Below are 21,634 nucleotides of genomic sequence, written 5' to 3'. Positions count from 1 at the left end.
TATTTAATAATAATTTTTTTTTCTGTATATTTTTCTTTTCATATTCTCCAATTATATATATTAGAATAACTAGTTGTATTAGTATTTTGTACATATGGACGATTTATATATGTCATATTATTTTGTTCAACAATATTAGATTTTACTGTTGTTCTAAAAGAATATTTTGGTAGTGATGAATAACGTCTTGGTATTTTAGTATTATCAGTAAAATTTACATTAGTATTTGATATAATTGGATTTATAGGAAGTTGGTTTATTTGATTAGAGTTATTTGTTGCATGGATATGCTGGTATCTAATCATATCACAATTTTGATAAATATGATTAGATACTGATTTTTTCAGTGTTTGAGTAGTTTTTGGATATATTATAGGTGTTATTTGCGAATTTACTGGTTGAAGTATATGTTTTTGACGTACTATTAATGAATTTGGCTGATTTGTATCTAATAATCCACTAGAATTCATATTATATTTTGATTCACTTAGATTATTATTACGATTAGTAACATTTTTGTTTAATTCATGATTTAGATCTGTACTATTTGTAGTGTTATATATCTCCTTTAATGTATTTGATGAAATTATATTGATTTTATCTAATGAATCTAATGATTCAATTGATTTATTTAATGATTCATCTAAATCTTTATTTTGTGGCTTTATTACTGTTATTGCTGCTTTAAGCATTTCAACTACTGATTCAAAAATAAAGCTTGCTTCATCTATTGATGATATTTCATTGAGTAATTGTTTTCTAATACATGGCTGAATCTCATCACAATTTTTTAGATTTTGAATATTTTTAAATTCTTTTATAAGAGACTGTACCCTTTTTTCAAGTTGTTCAGGTCGTTTACTTTCTAGTGGTAGATCAATATTTTCTGAATAAGTTCCACCATCAATTTGTTGAATATCATATGAAAGTATATTTAAAGACAATTCATTGACTCTTTTTAACTTAAAATTCCTATTTTTATTATATATGATATTTTTAATATTTCTTTGTCTGATATATTGGTTAATAGTTAGTGTTTGTTTATTTCTAATAATTTTCATATGTTGATATAATCTTTTAGTTTTTTTAAGTTCTTCTAAAGTATTATTAAACTTCATCTTTAATTCATTATTTTTTATTTTCAAATTTTTCAAGCTTACATTACAATCAATTATTTGTACTTGCACAATATTACTTACTATACTCCACTTATTATTTTTTAGACAATAACAATTATTAGTGTATTTATGTAACTCATTTTGTAATATAATAAACTTCTCATTTAGTTTTTTATACTGATTTATTAAATCATCTAAATTATATGTAAAATCTTCAGAATATTTACCTGATTGTTCAAAAATATCAACACTTTCATTCAGAATTTTTTTAGCATTATCTTCTGAAGATTCTTCAAAAAATGATTTTTTTAAATCTTCTAGTAATAAATCATTATTATCTGATGAATCAGAGGAATATAACCTTTTTTTGTTATCATTATCAACTACTTGCATATTAAGATTACATATATTTCCATTACTATAATTGATACTTTGAAATAAAATTCTAGAATTTTCAAGTTCTTGAATTCTTTCAATTTTTTCTATTTCCACTTGATTTATTAAATCATATACTGATAGTAATAATGAGCTTTTTTCTTTTTCTAATTCACTATTATTAGATTTTAATGTATTATTTTCATTACATAAATCTTTATTTTTTACATGTAGAATTTGCACCTCCTCTTCTATTTGATTACATCTAAGTTTTAAGAAATCATATTCTTTATTCATATTTTCAATTTTTTTCTTTAGTTTATCCTCACATAGTTGGGTTATTTTGCTATTTTCGCTTATTTGAGTCTCTAATTTGTTCTTTATAAATTCAATTGCATTTTTTTCTTCAATTTCATTATTTAATCTAAACCTCAAATTATCTAGCTCTTCCTTTAATAATTTTATTTCTTCAATTTGTTGTAAATTCTCCTTTTTTCCATCTTCTTTGAGATTATTAAGTTCCGATTTTTGATTATTGCATTCTGTCATAAGATCCTCATAACTTTTGGTCATTAAATTCAATTTCTCTTCATAAATAGTACGCTCTTTTTCATACAATAATTCTGATTTACTCAGGCAGCTCTTTAGCTCCTTAAATTGTTTAATTAATCTTTCATTTTCCAATTTTTTATTTTCCAACTCATTTTGAATATTTCTATTTAGAGTATCAACTAATTCTAGTTTATTCATGGCATCTATATATTGCCTTTCCCCTATAGATAAATCCTCCATAAGCTTTTCTACCTTAAATTTATTTTCTTTTTGCTTATTTTCATTTTCAAAAATAATTATTTTTAGTTTTTTTTCAAAGTCTAAAATTAAATTTTCTTTTTCTCTCATGTAATGTTTTAGTTCTTCTCTATGTATATCTTCAGTTTTTTTCAATAAATAATTGTGAATTAATTTATTTAAAGTAAATATTTTGAGAAAACTCCCCTTATTATCAATAATATTAGAAATCTTGCAAATTCCTTTAATTTTTTCAGTATTTATTCTACTGCTTTTAACTAATTGTCTTTGTTTCACCCTATTACGCCAAGTTGAGAAATAATACTGTAACAGTAGTAGCTTTTCTTGAGTAATCTTTTTCTCTAGTAATATTTTCGTGTTTAATGAATAATCTCTTGAAATTACACTTTTAGAATCACAAACTTTACCTAGCTTTTGTGTTATACCTTCAAAAATCCTACTAATAATGGTATTAGTATCGCATTTATCTTGACCTATATTTTGTTCATTATTATACAGATAAGACTCATATTCATTACTAACCCTATCTAACTGATCATTATTTGAAAATTTGAGATTTACCAAACTTTTTTCTCTATGTTTTTGAATCATTGCAATTGCATGAGATATATCAATGCTATTATGTGAAATGTTTTGCTTGATTAGATTAGTTCTTGCTACATTATTAGATCCAGAAGTTTTACCAGATATTTTTGAAATTGAATCATCCGGTTTTATCCTATTACTCAATAGAGTATCTGTATTTTCATGATGCATATTATCTACTTTATTTTCTAATTCATTATCCCCAGTATCACTATTAGGTAAACATTTAATATTTATTTTTTCAAATGATTCATTGTAGTCACAAAACTGTTCTTCAATATTCATAATTGTATTATTGCATGAACAGAATATTAAATATATTTTAGGTATGGTAAAACTTCTTCTAGCCATTTCTTCCATTTCCTTTATTATACACACTGCATTTTCTGGCCTTTCTGACAACAAATCACTAGTACAATCACTTTTACTTTTAAGTCCCAATATCCATTGTTTTTTACCATAAATATTTAGATCTTTAAGTAATATGCAGGGGAAATTTATTATTTGATATATTTCTGCACTACCCGAATACAGATCATCAACATTTCTTGAGACATAAATACAAATATCTAAAATTTCATCTTCTTTATATTTAAATCGAGGAAATGCAAATGGCCAACTGCTAATAATATAAGGCCCTGATGAACTCTTAATTACAAGTGACACATGATTCCAATCATTATATTTCAATGTTGGTCTGGGAATGGTTAAACTTGCCACTCGCATTCTATATAAGAGTTGAATGAGTATCTATAATAAAATTCTATACATATATTTTCCCCTCTCTGTTATTGACTCTTAAATAAAAGATAAAAGATGTTTATCTTTTGTCTTTATTTAGCTATACAATCAAAATACTCCATGCATTTATTATCAGATTGTGCCTTAGTTAAAACCGCTTATCTGCAAAATAAACTGACAATAAAAACCCACAAAGCCGTCGCGTCTAAAGTACTACTGTCTGCTAATAAGCCACTCATTTGGTTCTCCCTTTAAAGTAATCTAGATTTCTAACGAGATTGTCAATTAATTTAATATTTTGTGTAAAATAACGATTCTGGTGTATACTTACTGAGTTAATAATAGGTATATACTTACTGAGGTAATAATAGGTGTATAACAATGAAATTGAACCGGGTTCTCTTACTTATAGATTACTTTTCCTGATATCTCTTACATGCTTGTTATATACGCATTAATATTCCTTATGTATGAGAGGTAGGTATTATGGATATACCTTAAATTTACTTTACTTTAGAAGGGATGGTGCATTCAGGAATCCCAGCTCTATGTTTACCACTAGCTACACTATCTACCCTTGTCCACCGCCAATTTATACCTGCACCAGTAAAAAAAGAGCTTCATCTTTCCTTAAATAATAACTTTACTATCAACTTCATTAGGGATTTTAAAAGTAAGTATTTTTGTAATTTAATTTAGATATCTATTTACAAGTTAGAAATATTCATGTATATCCTATTGAAAATGTCATTTTCCATATAAATAGTTATTTGTTTCCTCCAGTACTTAAATGTCTCAAAAACAAGGACTTCATACATTATTGCTGATACAGTACTCTAATAACATTAGTACTCGATCCTATATGGATTATGATTCAGTTGGACAGGCCATTGATGGTAAAGTTATATAATTTTATTTGTTGTTCCTAATATGAAAACTTGCACAGTCATTGTTTACTTTTTCTTTAATTCCCTCCTTTAGGACTTTGTCAAATATATGAACAAAGTATTAAATGTGCTATTTCAAGTTTAAAAGAGGTCACCTACAGTATAGATGATCTCATTAAATACATCAATTCGCTTTACGATATCTGCATGCTTGTGTAAGTTTCTCTATTATTATTTTAACAAATTAGTTCTCAATAATTTTACATTTTAGTCGTGATGGTTCAAATAGGAAGTACATTCCACATGATAGACAATGGATAAAGGACCAAATAATGTTGAAAATTAGACGAAAGGCTGCAATAAAATAAGCAATGGTCTGGACTTATTTCTTTCTTTAATTTCCTACTTTCACCTATTAATATTAACCATTACTCTAGTTCATTACAATAGATTTAGTTTTGGCCCAATAAACTTAATCATTTTCTCTATTTGAATAAATAAATTGGCTGATAAATCTCTTTTACTCTCTAAAAAAATCATCTAATTAACTATTTATTCATTCCTTGAAATAATACTTCTTAAGCCTACTGATAATAATATCTGAGGCTTCAAACATTTAATATTACTAATAAAGGGTGTTCTTAATAGACCAGTTTTTGCGTGCTAAAATATATATATTTCTTTGTTCATTTGCTTCATAATATTTTAATATTAAATATAAATCATTTAATAACTATAATAAATTCTGTAAATATTCATGATATCCTTATCTTTTCACTTCATAATATTACCTAGTTATATTGGTTGATAGAAAATTCCTAGAAACTACTCTATATCTACAAATAAAGTCTGTTTTGTATCTTTTTTTAAATCATAATTTATTTTATAATTAACTAAATTCATTTTATCTGTCCCAAAAAATTGCAATATAGTAGTGCATCACTCAATCTGCCATCGCATGCATGTTTTTTTATTGCATGTATAATGTGGATAACCGGTATGTAACTTGGGTATCCGCTGTACCCGCAGAATCATGCAATGCAACATTACAAATTACATAAGAGAAGAGTTTCATAGTTAATAAAATAATATAAATTCTTATAAAGATGAAACTTAAATTACTGGTCTCTCTAATTGGAATATTAAAGATATCTTCAGCTATATTATTAGACACAAAGCGATACTCTTACGGAGAGGATTTGTGTGGACTAGAAGTCAAGAGTGTACTGAAATATATCCCAGATATTACTGACATATCTAGTGGAAGTATTGTCAATTGTATTCTTGATAAGGAAAAGTTCATTATAACTAATAAGGGCGTAAGTTAACTGAGAGATGTAGTAAATTCGATTACAAGTGTCAATTTCTGCATGTGCATGAATATCAACGATAGAGTCTGCATTGTCACAAATAACTGTGTAGTACTAAGTTCACTCACCTATTCTTAATATATTTCAAACTTATCTAAATTTGTAATTTTAGAAAACTATTCAAGCTCTAGACCTGGATTCAATTAATACTCCACTCTTAGTAACTTCAAGAACTGACCATTGCTTTAGTATTGTGAATAATATGGATGAGAAGCCCTTGACACTATGTGGAGATACCGTTGGAGCTAGGAATTATATAATGAAGAAGATAACACAGAATGTAAGTTCAAAAGTGTAACATGTGATGCTTATTCATGACAAATTTTCTTCACTATTTGTTACTACTTCAATTCAGATTCTTTGTCGTCACCTTGGGGAGATGAGAAGTGAAATATCTGGTATATCACCATTAGAACAAGAAGCTCGCATAGCCTTACAAGGAAAAATGCCAGGTGAGGGTGGCATTTCAATTCATTTAGAAGGAATGAAGGAGGCCCCCCATATACAAGTAGTATCAAATTCAGTCCTAACTTGATATAACAGATTGAAAGAATATCTTAATAATATATTGGGCAAAATTAGTGATATGAAAAAAGTATGTACAAAATCACTAGATATTGACTATATCTAATCACCACTCAAAGAAATGGCCAATTAAAAAAAAAAAAAAAAAAAAGTGGTAATATTAGCAAGAGTAAAGCTCAGGAAATAGAATGAAAATAATCTTATTGAATTTTACTTCATTATTCGTTATATAACTTCACTTTATTGCTGTACTTTGATTATTTCTCTGTTTAGATATGTACAATTCTTCTTGAGCAGTCATATAATTACTGTATGTAGCATTACCGACAAGGTTAGAGCGTTCTCCAACAACCACAACTGAACCATATTGAGCAGCAATTGCAGCACCACCAAGAACATCTTCAACATCAATATCTTTAAGTATATCAGCAAAAGCTTTTGCCTTTTGTTTGTGGACTTTCTTTACCCACTTGTGTTTACGTAAATCAAAAACATCTTGGATAAGACAATTTAGTCTTGTAGAAATTTGTGACTTCTGTAATTCCTTCAGTCGGCCAAACCACTGGTCTACAATCATTTGAGACTTTTCATTTGAGTCAAGGTAATATCCAGTAGTCATAATTAATTGACATAAACATTCAATTGCATATTCATCCGGATGTTCTTGAAGCATGACTAAATCAAAAACAAGCTCATTTAAACTTCTCATTGGGAACATTTTGCGTATAAATAATTCACCTATTAACCGTATTATCCCTAAAACATGTACTTTGAGTTTCCTATATTTAATGACAAGTTCTTCATTACCATATAACTCAATTTCCTCTTCGGTTGGTCGCATATTTTTAGGTAAATTCTTAAATTCATATTCACAGCGTATTAACAATGCTTTACTGAAACTAATCACACTTTTATTTTCCTTTACTAATAATGGGCTACGCCACTTTAGAACTTGACATAGATCAGCATACATTTCAGAAAAATCAGGTTCTGTAATTGCTTTATCAAGAACTTGCTTTACAAGCTCTTCCAATTCCTCAACACTTTGTAATTCCTCTATACACAAAGCTAGTTTCTCTGCTATAACAGTAAACTTCTCGACTGTTATTTTATTTAATAAGCTTTTCACATGTCGGCGCACTCCTTCCAATGAGTCTGTATGAATTGTCCCATTTCCTCTACGCCATAAACCTCCAGAAGTTGATACAGTAGTATTCATCTCATCTTTATTTAATGACATATCAGTTGAACCACTAGACTGAGCTACAAATACTTCCACAGTCATAGGTGCTTCTATAACTGTAGTATCTACTATTTTAAGTTCAGATTTAGGAATCTCCTTTAATTGCAACGATACAGACGCATCTGCATTTATATCCAAATTCCCTAGGTTGTTGTCTATATCTGCTGTATCTGAAGTTGGATCTACACATCTATTTGTAGTGTCTTCACTAGCTTGTTCTTTTATAAGTTTCTCACCCTTATTTTGAAACTTCTCTTTACCTATTGAAACAGTTTGAGGTGACCCGACATTATCATTACGAGATTTATCCTTCGAATTAGCTTTATAGTATCTCCTCCTATTTTTTCTCTTCTTATTTTCATCTAATATGCTGCCAGCTCCATTATTATTGTTTATTATATCTATTGACTTTAATTTTGGAGCATTATTATTATTATTATTATTATTATTATTATTATTATTAATCCTACCTGAAGCATGAAAGCGGAATCTAGAATAGCCAGTATTAGGCTGTCTCCCTGTATTATTAGAAGTGGGGCGATAGTGTTGATCCTTTGCAAAATATTTTGAATTTGAATCTTTATCTAACTGGCACATTGTCATATCACTAGGTGTGTTATCTACTTGTTTATTACTAGATCCCTTACCATAATTATTACCAATATCTTTCATCTGCAAGTTATTCCCGAGGGAATTATGGGAAATTTTTGCTACATTATTAGCATCATTATTACTGTGGGAATCATTTAAGTCTTTTAATGGAGCAACATTGCAATTACTATTTACTACCTGTTGACTAGACTCCTTTGCTCTGTGAAAATCCTTCTTGTGACTGATTTTTGAAGATTTCTGGGATTTATCCATAGTCTCAGGATTGTGGTTATCACCAGCTGATTGTAATTTCTGCAGCTTTTGACTTTCTAAATTAGCACTATTCTGTTTATTTGTATATCCATGGTTCTTATTTCTTCTTAATTGGATATGATTATCTAAACCAGACTTGTTCTTATCCTTCAAAGTGTCCCAACTACTTTCCTCACTAGAGCCATAGTTCGTAATATTCTTGTAATTACGATTTACTTTGTGTTTGTTATTCATATCACTTTGATTACCACAGAGTGTATCATTGGATACCTTTGCACCATTGTTGTTACTATGCTTCTGTCTATTTCTATTTATTCCAGTTAAAGGAGTAGGTTGCGGTGTCACAGAAGCTGGTGTTTTCTCATGAGGCCTTCTATTACTTCGTTTTTTATCACCGATATGACGTTGATGTTGTTGCTCAGTTGTCATATATATATCAAGTCCCAGCTTCCAATTTACTTGATTAATTTTCACCCAAGTAACCAATGGGTGAACATTACATAGGGTTCTCCAATTTTTATACAAAGAGGGGACACTACCAAAAAGGGGGGAAGGGGGGGGTAATTTATTGACTGAGAGAGGTCTTGATAATCACTTAAGACTAGACTTAATAATTAAGTAGCATTTATATGTATTTAATATTATATAATATTACTACTAATAGTAATATAATAATATATATACTATATCTACACTTATTGTAATATGTTACAGTCTATTCTATACTAGCTATCTGGAAATAGCGGCAAATCTTCGTTATATTTAATATCATAGACTTGTAATATATACCTCTTGTATAAGCTATCATAAAAAATTTACCAAATTTTGCGCCTTCAAGAGTATTAGACGGTAAATTAGGAGATCAAAAAGTAACGTATAATATTTTTGTATTTAATAATAACTGAGATATTTTGTAAATCGTCTAGTACAAATTAAATCTAATAATATATTTATATTTTGTATTAATACTAATACTAAGTAGTACTTATATTATTAATTGGATCTCTCCAATTAGTTGTGATATTAATTACTATACTTTGTAAAGCGTTTACATAACATAAATATTCTGCAATATTAGTTTTGAATAGACTTTTTTATCTAATAATATGTAGGGTTCATATAATGTTAATATTACAATAGAGTAATTGTAGATAATACCTAGAAATTCTATATTACTCAAGTAATATTAGTATGATACCAAAGTATTTGGCGTCATGCTAATACTCAGAATACTATATAGTCATATTTATATCATTTAGACTATAATAAACTGAACGTAATCATAAGAATAGTAATAGTCAAAGTGTAATTATATTTTATACATGAATATAGATAATTATGGAAAGAATACCAAAAGAAGCTATTTCCAATATCTTAGTTCATAGTGATCCAATTGATAATAATCAGATAATTACTGGGCCATATCTTAAGAATAAAGATATTACAATTGAGGATTATACAAAGAATCTAAATTCAATGGGATTTCAGGCATCCAATTTAGGAAAAGTAATAGAAGAAGTCAATAAAATGTTAGAATGGCGATTATCAGATGATCCAATGGATATTGATGAATGTCCTCCATATGACAATAAAGAATTTCGGAAAAGTGTAAAGTGCACAATTTGGCTAAGTTTTACATCAAATATGATATCATCAGGATTGCGAGAACTTTTCGTTTACTTAGCCAAAAATAAACTGATTGATGTAATTGTCACTTCAGCTGGAGGAGTTGAAGAAGATTTTATCAAAGTTCATGGAAATACATATCTTGGTGATTTTTCTATGAAAGGTTCATATTTACGTAACAAAGGCTGGAATAGAATAGGAAATTTATTAGTACCTAATCAGAACTATGTAGATTTTGAATCATGGTTACAACCATTACTTGATGAAATGCTTGAAATACAAAAGAAGAACTCATTTAATTGGACTCCTTCAAAAATGATAAATTTTTTAGGTAAAAAAATTAATAATGAACAATCACTATATTATTGGTGTTATATAAATGAAATCCCTGTATTTTGCCCTGGTATCACTGATGGATCTATTGGTGATAATTTGTTTTTTCATACATATAGAAACCCTGTAAGTTAACAATAATAAAAGTAGATTTAACATAGTGAATTTAATAATTCATCAACTTATTTAAGCATATATTTTTATTACACACTCTAAATATTCAAGTATTTTATCAATTAACTTTTTTTTTCTTTAGGGTTTAAAGATTGATGTTGTTGAGGATATCAGGCATATCAACGATATAGCTTTAAGAATTAAAAAGAGTGGAATTATTATTTTAGGTGGTGGAACGCCTAAACATCATGTTTGTAATGCAAATTTAATGCGCAATGGTGCTGATTATGCCGTATATATTTCAACTGCAACTGAGTACGATGGATCAGATTCTGGTGCCTCACCAGATGAAGCTATTAGCTGGGGTAAAATAAGAGAAAAATCAGCTCCTATAAAAGTTTTTGGTGATGCAACAATTTTATTTCCATTGATTTTCTATTCAACATTTTATAGGTATAATAAAGATAGTGTATCTGATAAAAATATTAAAGCATTATAACTTATAATTGGAATACTGTATTTGATTCAGAAAATTTTAAGTTTATTAATAAGCTATACCTTTAAAGTAAAAGATATTTTCAAATATATACAAAATTTATATATAAATAATTAAATATTATAATTTTGGTATTTACTACATTAACATAATCAGAATGTATTTAGTCTTTATTATTTTTGAGGCTTAAATGCTCTGAATATATCCATAATTTGTTGATCATTTTCAAACAATCTGTAGTATCAGAATAGAGTTTAAGTGATTGTATTAATTTATAAATACATAAGAAATTCAAGATATATTATTTATAATAAGTCAATAAAATTCCTGTATTTTGCGTCTTTTGTTAACTTACTGATATCTAATATATTTAATTTTTTTATATAATGGATGTGGTTGACACCATCTAGTTTCTATTAATGAACTATTAATTTTTTCATTAGTTCTAATAGCTTGTAAAGCATATACCTCTATTCCATTTGTCCTTTGATGCTTAAACTTTACTATTTTTATTTTATTCTTCCAAAATCCAACTTCACTATTTTTTTCATAATATTCTTCTCCAGTTAGGTTCCATGTCATTACTTGACTTGGGCCAAGGAATGGTTGTAAAATTATTTCCAAAATAGTTTCATGTTTTCTTACCACCTTCAAAATAAAATTTCCATTATTAGCAATTTTTCTCTTCATTATACCTACTCCTAAAAAAGTTAGAAGTGGTCCTAAATCTTCAGAAAGTTCATTATCTAATATCCAATTACCGATTAAATCTTCTACAAAATCTGTAAATAAGTATAAATTAAAAGAAGATCATATAATAGAATAAAATATCATATAATATACCTATACTACGAGTACTAGATATATCTGTTTCGGGAGATCTATATCTATTATATATATTATAGTCAAGTAACTTTAGATCTTGTTTAAAATTAAGATTAGAATTCTCATCTATAACTTGTGGTTTGTATATATTTTCTTTTCCAAATTCAATATTTTCTTCCAAAAGTGGTAAACGAGCTATTATATGCTTAGTATCTGATTATTTTTTTTTTAATATTTAATTTTATATTTAGATAATTAATATTATATTTACAAATTTATTTTTATAAAATATTATTGTAAAATAACTTACATTTAATATTTCCTTCAGGAGGAATTGTGGATTCGAAATCATAAATGTCATATTTATTGATTTCAGAATAATAATCTACGCAATTAAATATATTCCAGCAAAAGACCACTTTTTTGTTTATCTTTAGAATATTATAGATATTGTCAAATAATCTACAGCTTTCCATATTTAAGTACATAAAGACCAATTAGTAACACTCTTTAGTTCTTCATTAAGTCTTAGCAGATATTTACAGTAAAAATACATCAAATATTGTGTCAAAAGTTTATTAAGTATATAATTAAGTATATATATATATCAATATTAAATAGCGCTGTAAACTTTATCTCTAAATAACGATTGCATGCATTCTATAGCCAAATAACAAATAATGACGAGAAATTATTTAATAAAGATTATTCCATATTGAAAATATAATTAATAAATAGTTTGAATTATATTTTTATAACTAGTTTTTCTTTTTGTTGATAATTCAGTTTAGTATATAATTAAATTTTTTTCCACTAAGTATTTATACAAATCTACCTAAAAAAAAAAAAAAATGGTAGCGCTTCATTATATAACGAGGTCTAGTGTTTTTTTTGCTGCTTAGTAATACTTCAGGGCTGAGACAAATGATACTTAGGCGGTAAATTACCCCTCAAAAGCGCCCCCCTTAAGTGTAATGCTGTTACTGTGAAATATAATACAATTCTATTGTGCTTATAATTTGATTGTCTAAAAAAGAAGGTCTTGAAATAAATCTTATTAACGGGTTTATGATATAATGTTGAAAATTAAAGGATTTGGTGACTTGTCAACACTTGAAGGCAAAAAGAAACTTGACGAGTTCTTATCAAATAGAACTTATTTTAATGGTGTAAATCCATCCCAAAATGACTGTAATTTAGTGAGTGAATTGTTATTGGCTGGTACAAAATATTGTAGTTTTCCCCATATTTGTCGTTATCTTGAACATATGAGACATTTTACTCCAACAGAGCTATCTTTATTTCCAACTGAAGAATATGTAGCAGATTGCCAAAGTGATAAATGCAGTTCCAAACATGAAGATAAGTCAGATAAACCTGATGATGACTTTGATCTATTTGGAGATAATAGTGAAAGTGCAGCTGATATCAAGAAAGTTATGGAGGAAAAGAAAAAGGCTTTGCAAGAAAAGAAAAAGGAAAAACCTGCTAGTAAATCATCTCTCGTCTTAGAAATCAAGCCATCTTCTCTAGATGTAGATTTAGACGAAGTGGCAAAATTAGTTAGGGGTATTAAGATTGAAGGTGTTGAATTTTCATCTACTGAGAAGAAAGTCCCAATAGCTTTTGGCCTATTTAAACTTCAAATGGGAGCTACAATTATTGATGACCTTGTTAATACACAGGATATTATCGACAATATTGAAACTTTGGGGATGACAGATGAACAAATTAAGAAGTTCAATACTAAATATGACGCCAAAGATGAAAATGAAGATGAAGAGCATGGTTTAGTACAATCATGTGAAATTGTTAGTTTTAACAAGCTTTAAAGAATCTACAATGACTTATCTAAGATTCTACTCTTAAAGCGAAGTCTCTATTACTTGGTGGTTGATAACTTAGTTTTTTTAGGTACTAATTTGAACTTAATTATCCACTCATTGCATCTTCTTCTACCCTTAGAAATAATTCGAGATCTTTTTCTTTAATAGCCTGTCTTTACTGTTTCCGCTCTGAACCCGCCAACGTTTTTCCCGGCTGATTTTCAATAGTAAATACTGTAGAACTAAATTGTTCATAGACACTAAAGAAATCCAAAATTAGATTCTACATATACTAAATTAAGATTGGCTTGAGTTTGAGACAATATAGAATATGAGGTCTACTGAACAGGTTAAACTGATAGGTAAATTAGCAACTTCTGAGCATACTTCAACGGCTGAGAAGCGAGCAAGAATACTAAGTCATGTACCACACTGGAAGAAATATGAACTAGCTGGTGCTTTACCCCCTGGCTCTTCAATAAAATTAATGGCATTACATAATCAATCTCTGCTAGTTAGAAGTCAATTATTAGGTTCAAATAAACAATTACGACAGTTAATGTTAAATTGTTTAAGTATTACTCCTGACTTGGAACCATCCCAATATGTCTTAACAATGCTCTATGAGTTAGTTAGAGATGATGCCGGTCAATATGAAGGATTTATTGAAATTATAAAGGGAGTGCCAATATTTGATAAATTCATGGCATTTTTAGATCGTCCAAAAGTTGATACATATTTAACAGATAAACTATTGTTTTTTTTGACTGGGTTAATGAGTCATGCAAATGAAGGAATATTTTCATTAGAAAATGTTTTAACTTTACTTGAGAGAATTATGATTCCTAAAATTGAGTCTGGAGATATACCCAAACCTGATAAACAAACCTCAAATGAAGATATAATATCGAGAAAGTTGCAATCTCTATCTTCAACTCGTTCTCATTGTTCTAATATAGGTATTCTGGATGTATTGGGAAATCTTGTTAAAGTTGATTTATATAGAATGATAATTTTATTATATCCTAATGTAATCGAGTTCTTGCTAAATAATCTCAGTAGTACCTCTGTAACATCCCACTTATATAAGACATGTGTAATAGTATGGTTAATTTCATATAATAAAGATACAATTCCAATTTTGGTTGAGAAGAATTTGATTAGAAGTATTGCAAATTCAATTGTTGATTGTCGTTCTGAGAAGGTTGTTAGAGTTTCACTGAATGTACTTAAAAATGTAGTGGATAATGATACAGCTGTTGAGAGTATAATTGACCTGGGTTTATTACAATACTTGACAATTCTTGAATATGAAAAATGGTTAGATCCTGATATATATGAGGAAATTCACCAAGGTCAAATAATGATTAATAATAAATTAAAACAATTTTCTAATTTTGATAGATACTGCCTCGAACTTGATAAAAAGCAATTTAAATGGTCATTTCTTCATACAGAAAAGTTCTGGCATGAAAATTTTATGAATTTTGAAGTTGATGAATTTTCAGCAATCAAGAGACTTGTACAACTTGTGAAAGTTTGTGAGGATCCAACAACTTTAGCTGTAGCTTGTTTTGATATTGGAGAATTTGCTCGATTACATCCAATGGGTAAACAAGTACTTGGTAAATTTAATACTAAAGAAATTCTTATGGCTTTGATGACATCACCAAACCGAGAGGTTGCTAGAGAAGCATTATTATCAATACAAAAGTTAATGCTGAATCGTTGGTCAAAATCATCAAATTAAGGGTCTTTTTTTTTATTTTTAGGGACCTATCATGCAGAATTTTATGTTTACTTAAAACCATTCAGTATTACATTAATAAGATCATTTTTTAAGAAGATATATTCACTAGCTTATTTAGATATAGGGTATATGGAGGAGATCCATTAATTACTTTGAAAATTACATAAATATCTAAGGAATTCACAAGTCCACGTATCATACAACACTTAAAATACTTTAACTGAAGCTACTGATATTGTTTTCTGGATATTTTTGTGTATCTTGACTTGTTATATTGCAGTTACTAAGTATATAAACAAACACATTTTCATAACATACATAGGAATTTATATACTACTACTTAAAGAGGTTATAGAACTCTATATGTTTGATTTTCTCGAAGAATTTTCTACTATCTTCTTTTAGAAACAGTATTACCCACATTTACAATATTTATTAGTGGATACCCTAATAAGAAGCGCTAGAAATAGATTTCAGTGCATGAAAAGAGCGCTATAATTAGGTGGGTTACTATTCTTGAATACCCACATTGTTAAGAAAAAGGCAGAAAATAAGGACTAGAAAAGGTTCAGATTTAAAATTAGTCTAAAATAAGATAATACAAAACAAAAAAATAATCTAATACTCTAAAATCTACCCGAGTATTTTTACTTTGTATCATTTTTAAAATAAATCTATAAACCCATAATAGTCAATAAGTGACATATAAGTACAGGCAATAAAAAAATGGGGAAGAATATTTTGGAAATTTCTAATAAAGTACTGGTAGATGGATTAGATGAAAATATATCAAAAGGTAAGTTCTAGTTTTATATTTAAAGTCGAAAGATCTTATAACTAAATTAAAATTGCTATCTAATAATTGAGCATATAGAAGCTATTATTCGTCATTTTGAAAAATTTGGGAATGTCGAAAGTTGTCAATATATTCCAATAATGTATTTTGCAATTGTTTCATTTTCTGAAGGTGGAATAGTTGAATCTATATTAAGATCCCCTCATGTTATTATGGGTAAAGAAGTAAACTGTCGATTATATTATGACAAGCTAGAAGATCTAACTGCTGAAAATACCCAAGGTACAATGTTTCGTACCGAAAAGATTTTTGTAGGTAATTTACCTACTACATGTTCACAAGATATATTGCGAAGATATTTTGAGCAGTTTGGGCAAATTAGTGATTGTGTAATGATGTGTGATAAGAAAAGCGGTGTTGGGAGAGGTAAGAAATAAAAATAAAATATTTATGTAAAATTAAAATAGCTGTCGGATTTTTTTTTATAAATAGGATTTGGATTTGTGACTTTTACAAGTACAAGTATCGTGGATGATATTATTAGAGCCTATGATGAGCATTACATAGATGGACAGTGGGTTGAAGTGAAGAGAGCTAGTCCTGAAAATGCATTAAGAAGTAATATGAATAATGGAAACAATATGGGTTCAGGGACTTTAATACGTGAAAAATCTTCAAATATTATTAAAAGTTTTAATTCTAATATATAAACATTTATATTGTGTACCTCTTTTCTTTCATTATACTTAATTTTACTATACAATTTAAATAATAGCATATTTAAGAGTAAATCTCTACTAATAATTGAGTACACATATATATTGTATTGGTAACCTATATGGACTAATTAAATTTCATAGAATTATAGCTCTAATGCAAAACTCGAATTATTTGGAACACTTTTAATAACACGTAAATTTACCCCACAATTAGCGCTTATTTTGATGCGCCGATACCTATTAGACAGAACGTATGCTTATCAGGTACCGTTTAATTATTTAATTTAAGAGCTTAATTAGCTAGAAAACGTATACGTTTCATGTCTCTCATTATATTAAATACTAAATAGGTTAAATAGCTCAATAGAGATATTGTCTGTTATATCGGTCACAGATGTACTGAAATGTAGAGCTTAGTACATGGTGCTGTGCAGTGCGCATATATATATCCATGTAAAGTTATATGTAATAAATAAAACAAGAAGGTAATAAAATAAGAGTTCAATAAAATATAAAATATCTAAGTATATTATCAGAAACTGTAGTTAAAGGGAGTATTTTGACTCATTTTCTGATATATGAGTATATAGAAATAGTAATATTGTTAGCTGGCTGAAAATTCTATGTAATCAAACAAAAGCTTAGCATATTTACTTGAGTACAAATATTGAAGAATATATTAATTATTGCAAGATACTTTATTAATTCAGGTTATATATAAGAGTGCAAACTGTAGATTAGAAGGAGCTTATTTGGTTGTCAGGTGAATCAGGTTTTTGCAGTTTAAGGATTTAGTTATTTAGTACTTTTTTTTTGAGTATGATGAATTATATTATTGGTGATGAGTCTTCTGAACATGATATTTCTGGTTATAATGAAGAGGATATTCTATCCGGTGAATATGTTAAAAGAAGATATGATGGTATTGAAGATGAGTGTTATGATAAAATAACGCGGAAGAAACGATATGTTCTAGGTCAAAATGTTGGAAAATGGACTGATGAAGAACATCATCGTTTTGTTGCAGCCTTAAAAAAATTTGGGAGAAATTGGACCTTAGTTCAGCAAGAAGTGAAGAGTAGAACTTTAGTTCAAATACGTTCCCATGCACAGAAATACTTTTTAAAAAAAGTTAGAGGTATAACTCCTTCGACAGTACTAATGGATTCAAAGTTAGTTTCTACAGCATCAGATGGAATTGTGCCCACATGGTTACTTCAAGATGACTCTAATTATGCAAATAAGTCATCTATAAATAATGTTCATAATTCGAACAATAATAAATTATTAGTTTATGATGAAACCTCAAGGCTTGATGGTCATGAAGAGATTCGAAAACAAGAATATAAACCCATAGATATATATAAGAATAATTTCACTGAATCTTCTCTATTAATAGATAATCATACTGAAAGAAAACCAAAATATACCTGTATAACAAATTGTAATATACAAAGACAAGTAGTTAATAATAAGGTCCCACTTAGTGATATATGTCTGGCATCAAGTACTAATTTTGCAAATAGTACTGCTTCAACTACAGTATCTAGTCCTGCTTCAATTGGCCCTGAGAAAAACTATAATAATATACCCTCATTACCTTTTGATATGGTAATGCCTTCAATATCTGATTTTAAAAACTCAAATGTAGTTATCAATCCAACAGTATCATTATCTCAATGTGATGCTCCTTGGCCATTAACTTCAGATCCTCAATTCATAAAACATCATGATATTGACAACAATGTCATCTTAGCATCATCTCCATCATCATCTACTTCAACGTATTTGGACTTTGATCCAAATGTTGATATTGCAAAGTCTTCTCAGTACAATCCTGGCACTCCTAAAGTATCATCCTATATATGTACTACTTTATCAGATTTTGTATTTTGTGGTGATAATATGGATCCAGATTCAATTGATAATTATATAAACCTTAAAGATAATTCTATACTTGATAATGACGACGTTATAGCTCTTCTCTAGGTTAATTGATTTGGATAACCTTTAAAGTTCTTAGACAAGGAAAAAACAGATTATTCCTTAATATAAAACTCTACATTTATTTGACTAACTTTTTTTATTATATTGTGTAATATAAAGTGTTCATTTAATAACAAAGTTGACAATTTTTAGACTAAAGTTTAAACATATTTTTACATGTAAATAGTGAGACAACCCGCCTAGGTGTATCGGGTTTTGCACACATCTTACCCTCACTATACTCCTTCATTCCAAATAGAGCCCGGGTATTAAAGAGGATGGCTATAACACGAATCACGCGAAGTAAATAATATTGTTGAAAATGATTTATTTTGTTTTAATTTTAAATTTTCTTATTGTTATATTCTTAAGAGCTGGAGATTCCACTTCAAATGTATCTTCTTTACTTAGGCTAGCAAATAATGAGGAGCTTTATAAAGAATGGCTTAAAACTCTAACTATAAATGAGCAAGTATTACTAGAGAGATTTGGTAATTTGATCAAGCTTATAGATAAAGATAGTAATAATATATTAGATGAATCAGAAATTATTGAGTGGCTTGAGTACTTAGGAAATAGATCTACATTCAGAGATGCAGCTGCTGAATTCAATTTTATTGATAAAAATAAAGATAACATTGTGGAATTTGATGAATTTATTTACCACTTTAGTCCCGAATCTCAGAGAGATGAAGAGGATGATGGACTTTACGACTTCTATATTAGGTTATTTTCTGAAATGGATCTAAATAAGGATAGTGTTTTGGAAATTAATGAGTATTACAATCTTGTGCACGATTATACACTTTCAGGAGAATTTTACAAAAGAATTCACTTATTTATTGAAAGTAGTGATATAAATCATGATGGTGTTTTAGATAAAGATGAAATAAGAAGACTAAAAGAAAATAAGGATATATTAACGGAATTTACAGAATCACTAGGAAGTCAAAATGGAGATGCTTTACAAATACTTGGTATAAATGTTGAAGATTTCAAGGAAATAAATGCAACAATTTTAATACGTGCTTTAAAGAATAAAGAGATGAGAGATTTAATTCAAGATTCATATAACCAGCTATTAGATGTTTTAAAGACACATGAGAATGCTACTAAGCAGGATGCTAATGCAACATCTCTTCCAACAAAGTTTATAAACGAGAACTTCGTCATTTATATACAGTCTGGACTTACTGATTACGGTGAAGTCTTTAGATATCCACAAGACTATTTTACTGAAACTGGTCATAAGGAATATGGAATGACATCTGAAGAATGTGCAGAAAAATTTGGAGATAATGAAAAGGAAAAGGAAACTGAACATGACGAATATGATGACCATGATCATGAAATTCATGACCAGGAGGATGAACAAATAGATGATGAACAAATAGATGATGAACAAATAGATGATGAACAAATAGATGATGAAAACTTCGATACTGATCAAGATGAAGTGGAGATTACAGATGATATGATACAAAAGCTTATAGCTTTGATGGGGGAACAGGGGAAAAATAATTTATTTGGAGATGTCTCTGATGATCAAAGTGCAGAAATGGATTCAGTGTTACAAATGCTGTCATCAATGATTAATTCCAAGGGATCTCAGTATGATCTAGACAATCTAGATAACTTAGATATGAATGAAGATAATCCAGAACTTTCTGAAATTCATCAGGAATTTGATTCTGAATTAATACAAGAAAGAGATGAACTTTAGTGCACAGTAATAAATTCAAATATTGAGATTTAATTCATTAGACTGATATTTAAATTAGTTAGGACTCAATTTAGGATATATTTATTTAATATTTTGGTATTTTCTCTATTATTTATAATATGTTCGTTACAGTTACTATACTAGATCCTGATCCTCCCCGCAGTATGAAGAGTATTGTAACTTTAAGTAATACATTTATTATACTAGATATTGTAACTAGTATATGACAAGAAAATGTAGAAGGTTCATTTGTTTTCCATTGAAATGAAAACCATAAAGGAGTCCAATAAATAATATAAATTATATCCTGGATACAAGATAATAAGATAAACCTTCGAATATATCTTTGATGCTGATTCTTTCGGAATTCAGGTAAATTAAAATAGCTCCACCATACAAAGGTAAATAATGGTAAATTATAATCTGGGCGACAAAGGCATGATATACCTCCTAGAAATGCCACAATTAAGAATAATAGCTCAACGAAAGATTGATTAATAACAGCTACCATATAATAAACCAATAATTTAAAATAATATCAATTGTGTTCAAATAAATTTAAAATCCTATCTATAGTTCATTTACTCAATAAACAATGTAATATATAATTCTTAAGTTTTGAAATTCTTTGCCTCGTAACATCATAGTAAGCGGGTACGTTCTTTGTTAAATAACATGTAGTTGTAATCTTTCTATTTTTATTTTGGTTGTAAAACCCAATTAAACATTTCAATTTTTTTTCTAATTAGAATATTTATTGAAATTTTCCTAATATTTAGATGCCTAAAACCTGCATGTTTTTTTTGTAACTTGCATGTATATGGGTACTGGCGGTATCTAATGAGAAAAATTTGCATGATGAATATTTTCTATTAGTTGTATCAGAGATCCTAAAATAAAAGCAAAAACTTATATAAAACAT

General features: G+C 28.2%; 11 protein-coding genes across 11 annotated transcripts, besides 20 other annotated features; 7 read left to right on the top strand and 4 right to left on the bottom strand.

Annotated features, from left to right (window-relative positions):
• Positions 1-22: part of a sequence feature (AT_rich) that runs on past the window's edge.
• Positions 23-38: 16 nt separating this feature from the next.
• Positions 39-3,614, bottom strand: CMU_003060 (uncharacterized protein; the record flags this gene model as incomplete). Its single annotated transcript, XM_002142789.1, has 1 exon — positions 39-3,614. One exon carries the CDS (start codon positions 3,612-3,614, stop codon positions 39-41), a length of 3,576 nt encoding a protein of 1,191 aa, XP_002142825.1.
• Positions 974-1,005: a sequence feature (AT_rich).
• Positions 2,429-2,477: a sequence feature (AT_rich).
• Positions 3,615-5,213: 1,599 nt separating the features above from the next.
• Positions 5,214-5,261: a sequence feature (AT_rich).
• A 116-nt stretch (positions 5,262-5,377) lies between these two features.
• Positions 5,378-5,424: a sequence feature (AT_rich).
• A 169-nt stretch (positions 5,425-5,593) lies between these two features.
• Positions 5,594-5,621: a sequence feature (AT_rich).
• Position 5,622: 1 nt separating this feature from the next.
• On the top strand, positions 5,623-6,421 carry CMU_003050 (uncharacterized protein; the record flags this gene model as incomplete). The annotated part of the gene is made up of 3 exons (XM_002142788.1): positions 5,623-5,835; positions 5,999-6,166; positions 6,242-6,421. The coding sequence occupies 3 exons, from the start codon at positions 5,623-5,625 to the stop codon at positions 6,419-6,421; spliced, it is 561 nt and encodes a 186-aa protein (XP_002142824.1).
• Positions 6,422-6,542: 121 nt separating this feature from the next.
• Positions 6,543-6,562: a microsatellite.
• An 84-nt stretch (positions 6,563-6,646) lies between these two features.
• On the bottom strand, positions 6,647-8,947 carry CMU_003040 (MIF4G domain-containing protein; the record flags this gene model as incomplete). Its single annotated transcript, XM_002142787.1, has 1 exon — positions 6,647-8,947. One exon carries the CDS (start codon positions 8,945-8,947, stop codon positions 6,647-6,649), a length of 2,301 nt encoding a protein of 766 aa, XP_002142823.1.
• Positions 8,078-8,117: a microsatellite.
• A 196-nt stretch (positions 8,948-9,143) lies between the features above and the next one.
• Positions 9,144-9,242: a microsatellite.
• Positions 9,243-9,447: 205 nt separating this feature from the next.
• Positions 9,448-9,486: a sequence feature (AT_rich).
• A 370-nt stretch (positions 9,487-9,856) lies between these two features.
• On the top strand, positions 9,857-11,090 carry CMU_003030 (deoxyhypusine synthase, putative; the record flags this gene model as incomplete). The annotated part of the gene is made up of 2 exons (XM_002142786.1): positions 9,857-10,603; positions 10,734-11,090. The coding sequence occupies 2 exons, from the start codon at positions 9,857-9,859 to the stop codon at positions 11,088-11,090; spliced, it is 1,104 nt and encodes a 367-aa protein (XP_002142822.1).
• Positions 11,091-11,163: 73 nt separating this feature from the next.
• Positions 11,164-11,217: a sequence feature (AT_rich).
• A 135-nt stretch (positions 11,218-11,352) lies between these two features.
• Positions 11,353-11,401: a sequence feature (AT_rich).
• A 37-nt stretch (positions 11,402-11,438) lies between these two features.
• Positions 11,439-12,388, bottom strand: CMU_003020 (uncharacterized protein; the record flags this gene model as incomplete). The annotated part of the gene is made up of 3 exons (XM_002142785.1): positions 11,439-11,869; positions 11,931-12,125; positions 12,223-12,388. The coding sequence occupies 3 exons, from the start codon at positions 12,386-12,388 to the stop codon at positions 11,439-11,441; spliced, it is 792 nt and encodes a 263-aa protein (XP_002142821.1).
• Positions 11,450-11,475: a sequence feature (AT_rich).
• Positions 11,875-11,929: a microsatellite.
• Positions 12,129-12,233: a sequence feature (AT_rich).
• Positions 12,389-12,486: 98 nt separating the features above from the next.
• Positions 12,487-12,532: a sequence feature (AT_rich).
• Positions 12,533-12,600: 68 nt separating this feature from the next.
• Positions 12,601-12,670: a sequence feature (AT_rich).
• A 318-nt stretch (positions 12,671-12,988) lies between these two features.
• On the top strand, positions 12,989-13,744 carry CMU_003010 (EF-1 guanine nucleotide exchange domain-containing protein; the record flags this gene model as incomplete). Its single annotated transcript, XM_002142784.1, has 1 exon — positions 12,989-13,744. One exon carries the CDS (start codon positions 12,989-12,991, stop codon positions 13,742-13,744), a length of 756 nt encoding a protein of 251 aa, XP_002142820.1.
• A 325-nt stretch (positions 13,745-14,069) lies between these two features.
• On the top strand, positions 14,070-15,488 carry CMU_003000 (uncharacterized protein; the record flags this gene model as incomplete). The annotated part of the gene is made up of 1 exon (XM_002142783.1): positions 14,070-15,488. One exon carries the CDS (start codon positions 14,070-14,072, stop codon positions 15,486-15,488), a length of 1,419 nt encoding a protein of 472 aa, XP_002142819.1.
• Positions 15,489-16,214: 726 nt separating this feature from the next.
• Positions 16,215-16,994, top strand: CMU_002990 (RNA recognition motif. family protein; the record flags this gene model as incomplete). Its single annotated transcript, XM_002142782.1, has 3 exons — positions 16,215-16,284; positions 16,363-16,710; positions 16,777-16,994. The coding sequence occupies 3 exons, from the start codon at positions 16,215-16,217 to the stop codon at positions 16,992-16,994; spliced, it is 636 nt and encodes a 211-aa protein (XP_002142818.1).
• Positions 16,716-16,750: a sequence feature (AT_rich).
• Positions 16,961-17,005: a sequence feature (AT_rich).
• Positions 17,006-17,822: 817 nt separating this feature from the next.
• On the top strand, positions 17,823-18,992 carry CMU_002980 (myb-like DNA-binding domain-containing protein; the record flags this gene model as incomplete). Its single annotated transcript, XM_002142781.1, has 1 exon — positions 17,823-18,992. The coding sequence occupies one exon, from the start codon at positions 17,823-17,825 to the stop codon at positions 18,990-18,992; it is 1,170 nt and encodes a 389-aa protein (XP_002142817.1).
• A 319-nt stretch (positions 18,993-19,311) lies between these two features.
• Positions 19,312-20,712, top strand: CMU_002970 (EF hand domain-containing protein; the record flags this gene model as incomplete). The annotated part of the gene is made up of 1 exon (XM_002142780.1): positions 19,312-20,712. One exon carries the CDS (start codon positions 19,312-19,314, stop codon positions 20,710-20,712), a length of 1,401 nt encoding a protein of 466 aa, XP_002142816.1.
• A 112-nt stretch (positions 20,713-20,824) lies between these two features.
• Positions 20,825-21,223, bottom strand: CMU_002960 (uncharacterized protein; the record flags this gene model as incomplete). Its single annotated transcript, XM_002142779.1, has 1 exon — positions 20,825-21,223. One exon carries the CDS (start codon positions 21,221-21,223, stop codon positions 20,825-20,827), a length of 399 nt encoding a protein of 132 aa, XP_002142815.1.
• Positions 20,998-21,018: a sequence feature (AT_rich).
• Positions 21,224-21,634: the final 411 nt, after the last annotated feature.

The sequence above is a fragment of the Cryptosporidium muris genome, genomic scaffold, assembly GCF_000006515.1.
Source record: "Cryptosporidium muris RN66 scf_1106632353993 genomic scaffold, whole genome shotgun sequence".
Lineage (NCBI taxonomy): Eukaryota > Apicomplexa > Conoidasida > Eucoccidiorida > Cryptosporidiidae > Cryptosporidium > Cryptosporidium muris.
The sequence above is the reverse complement of the archived record's forward strand: the minus strand, read 5'-3'. Positions and strand labels throughout refer to the sequence as shown.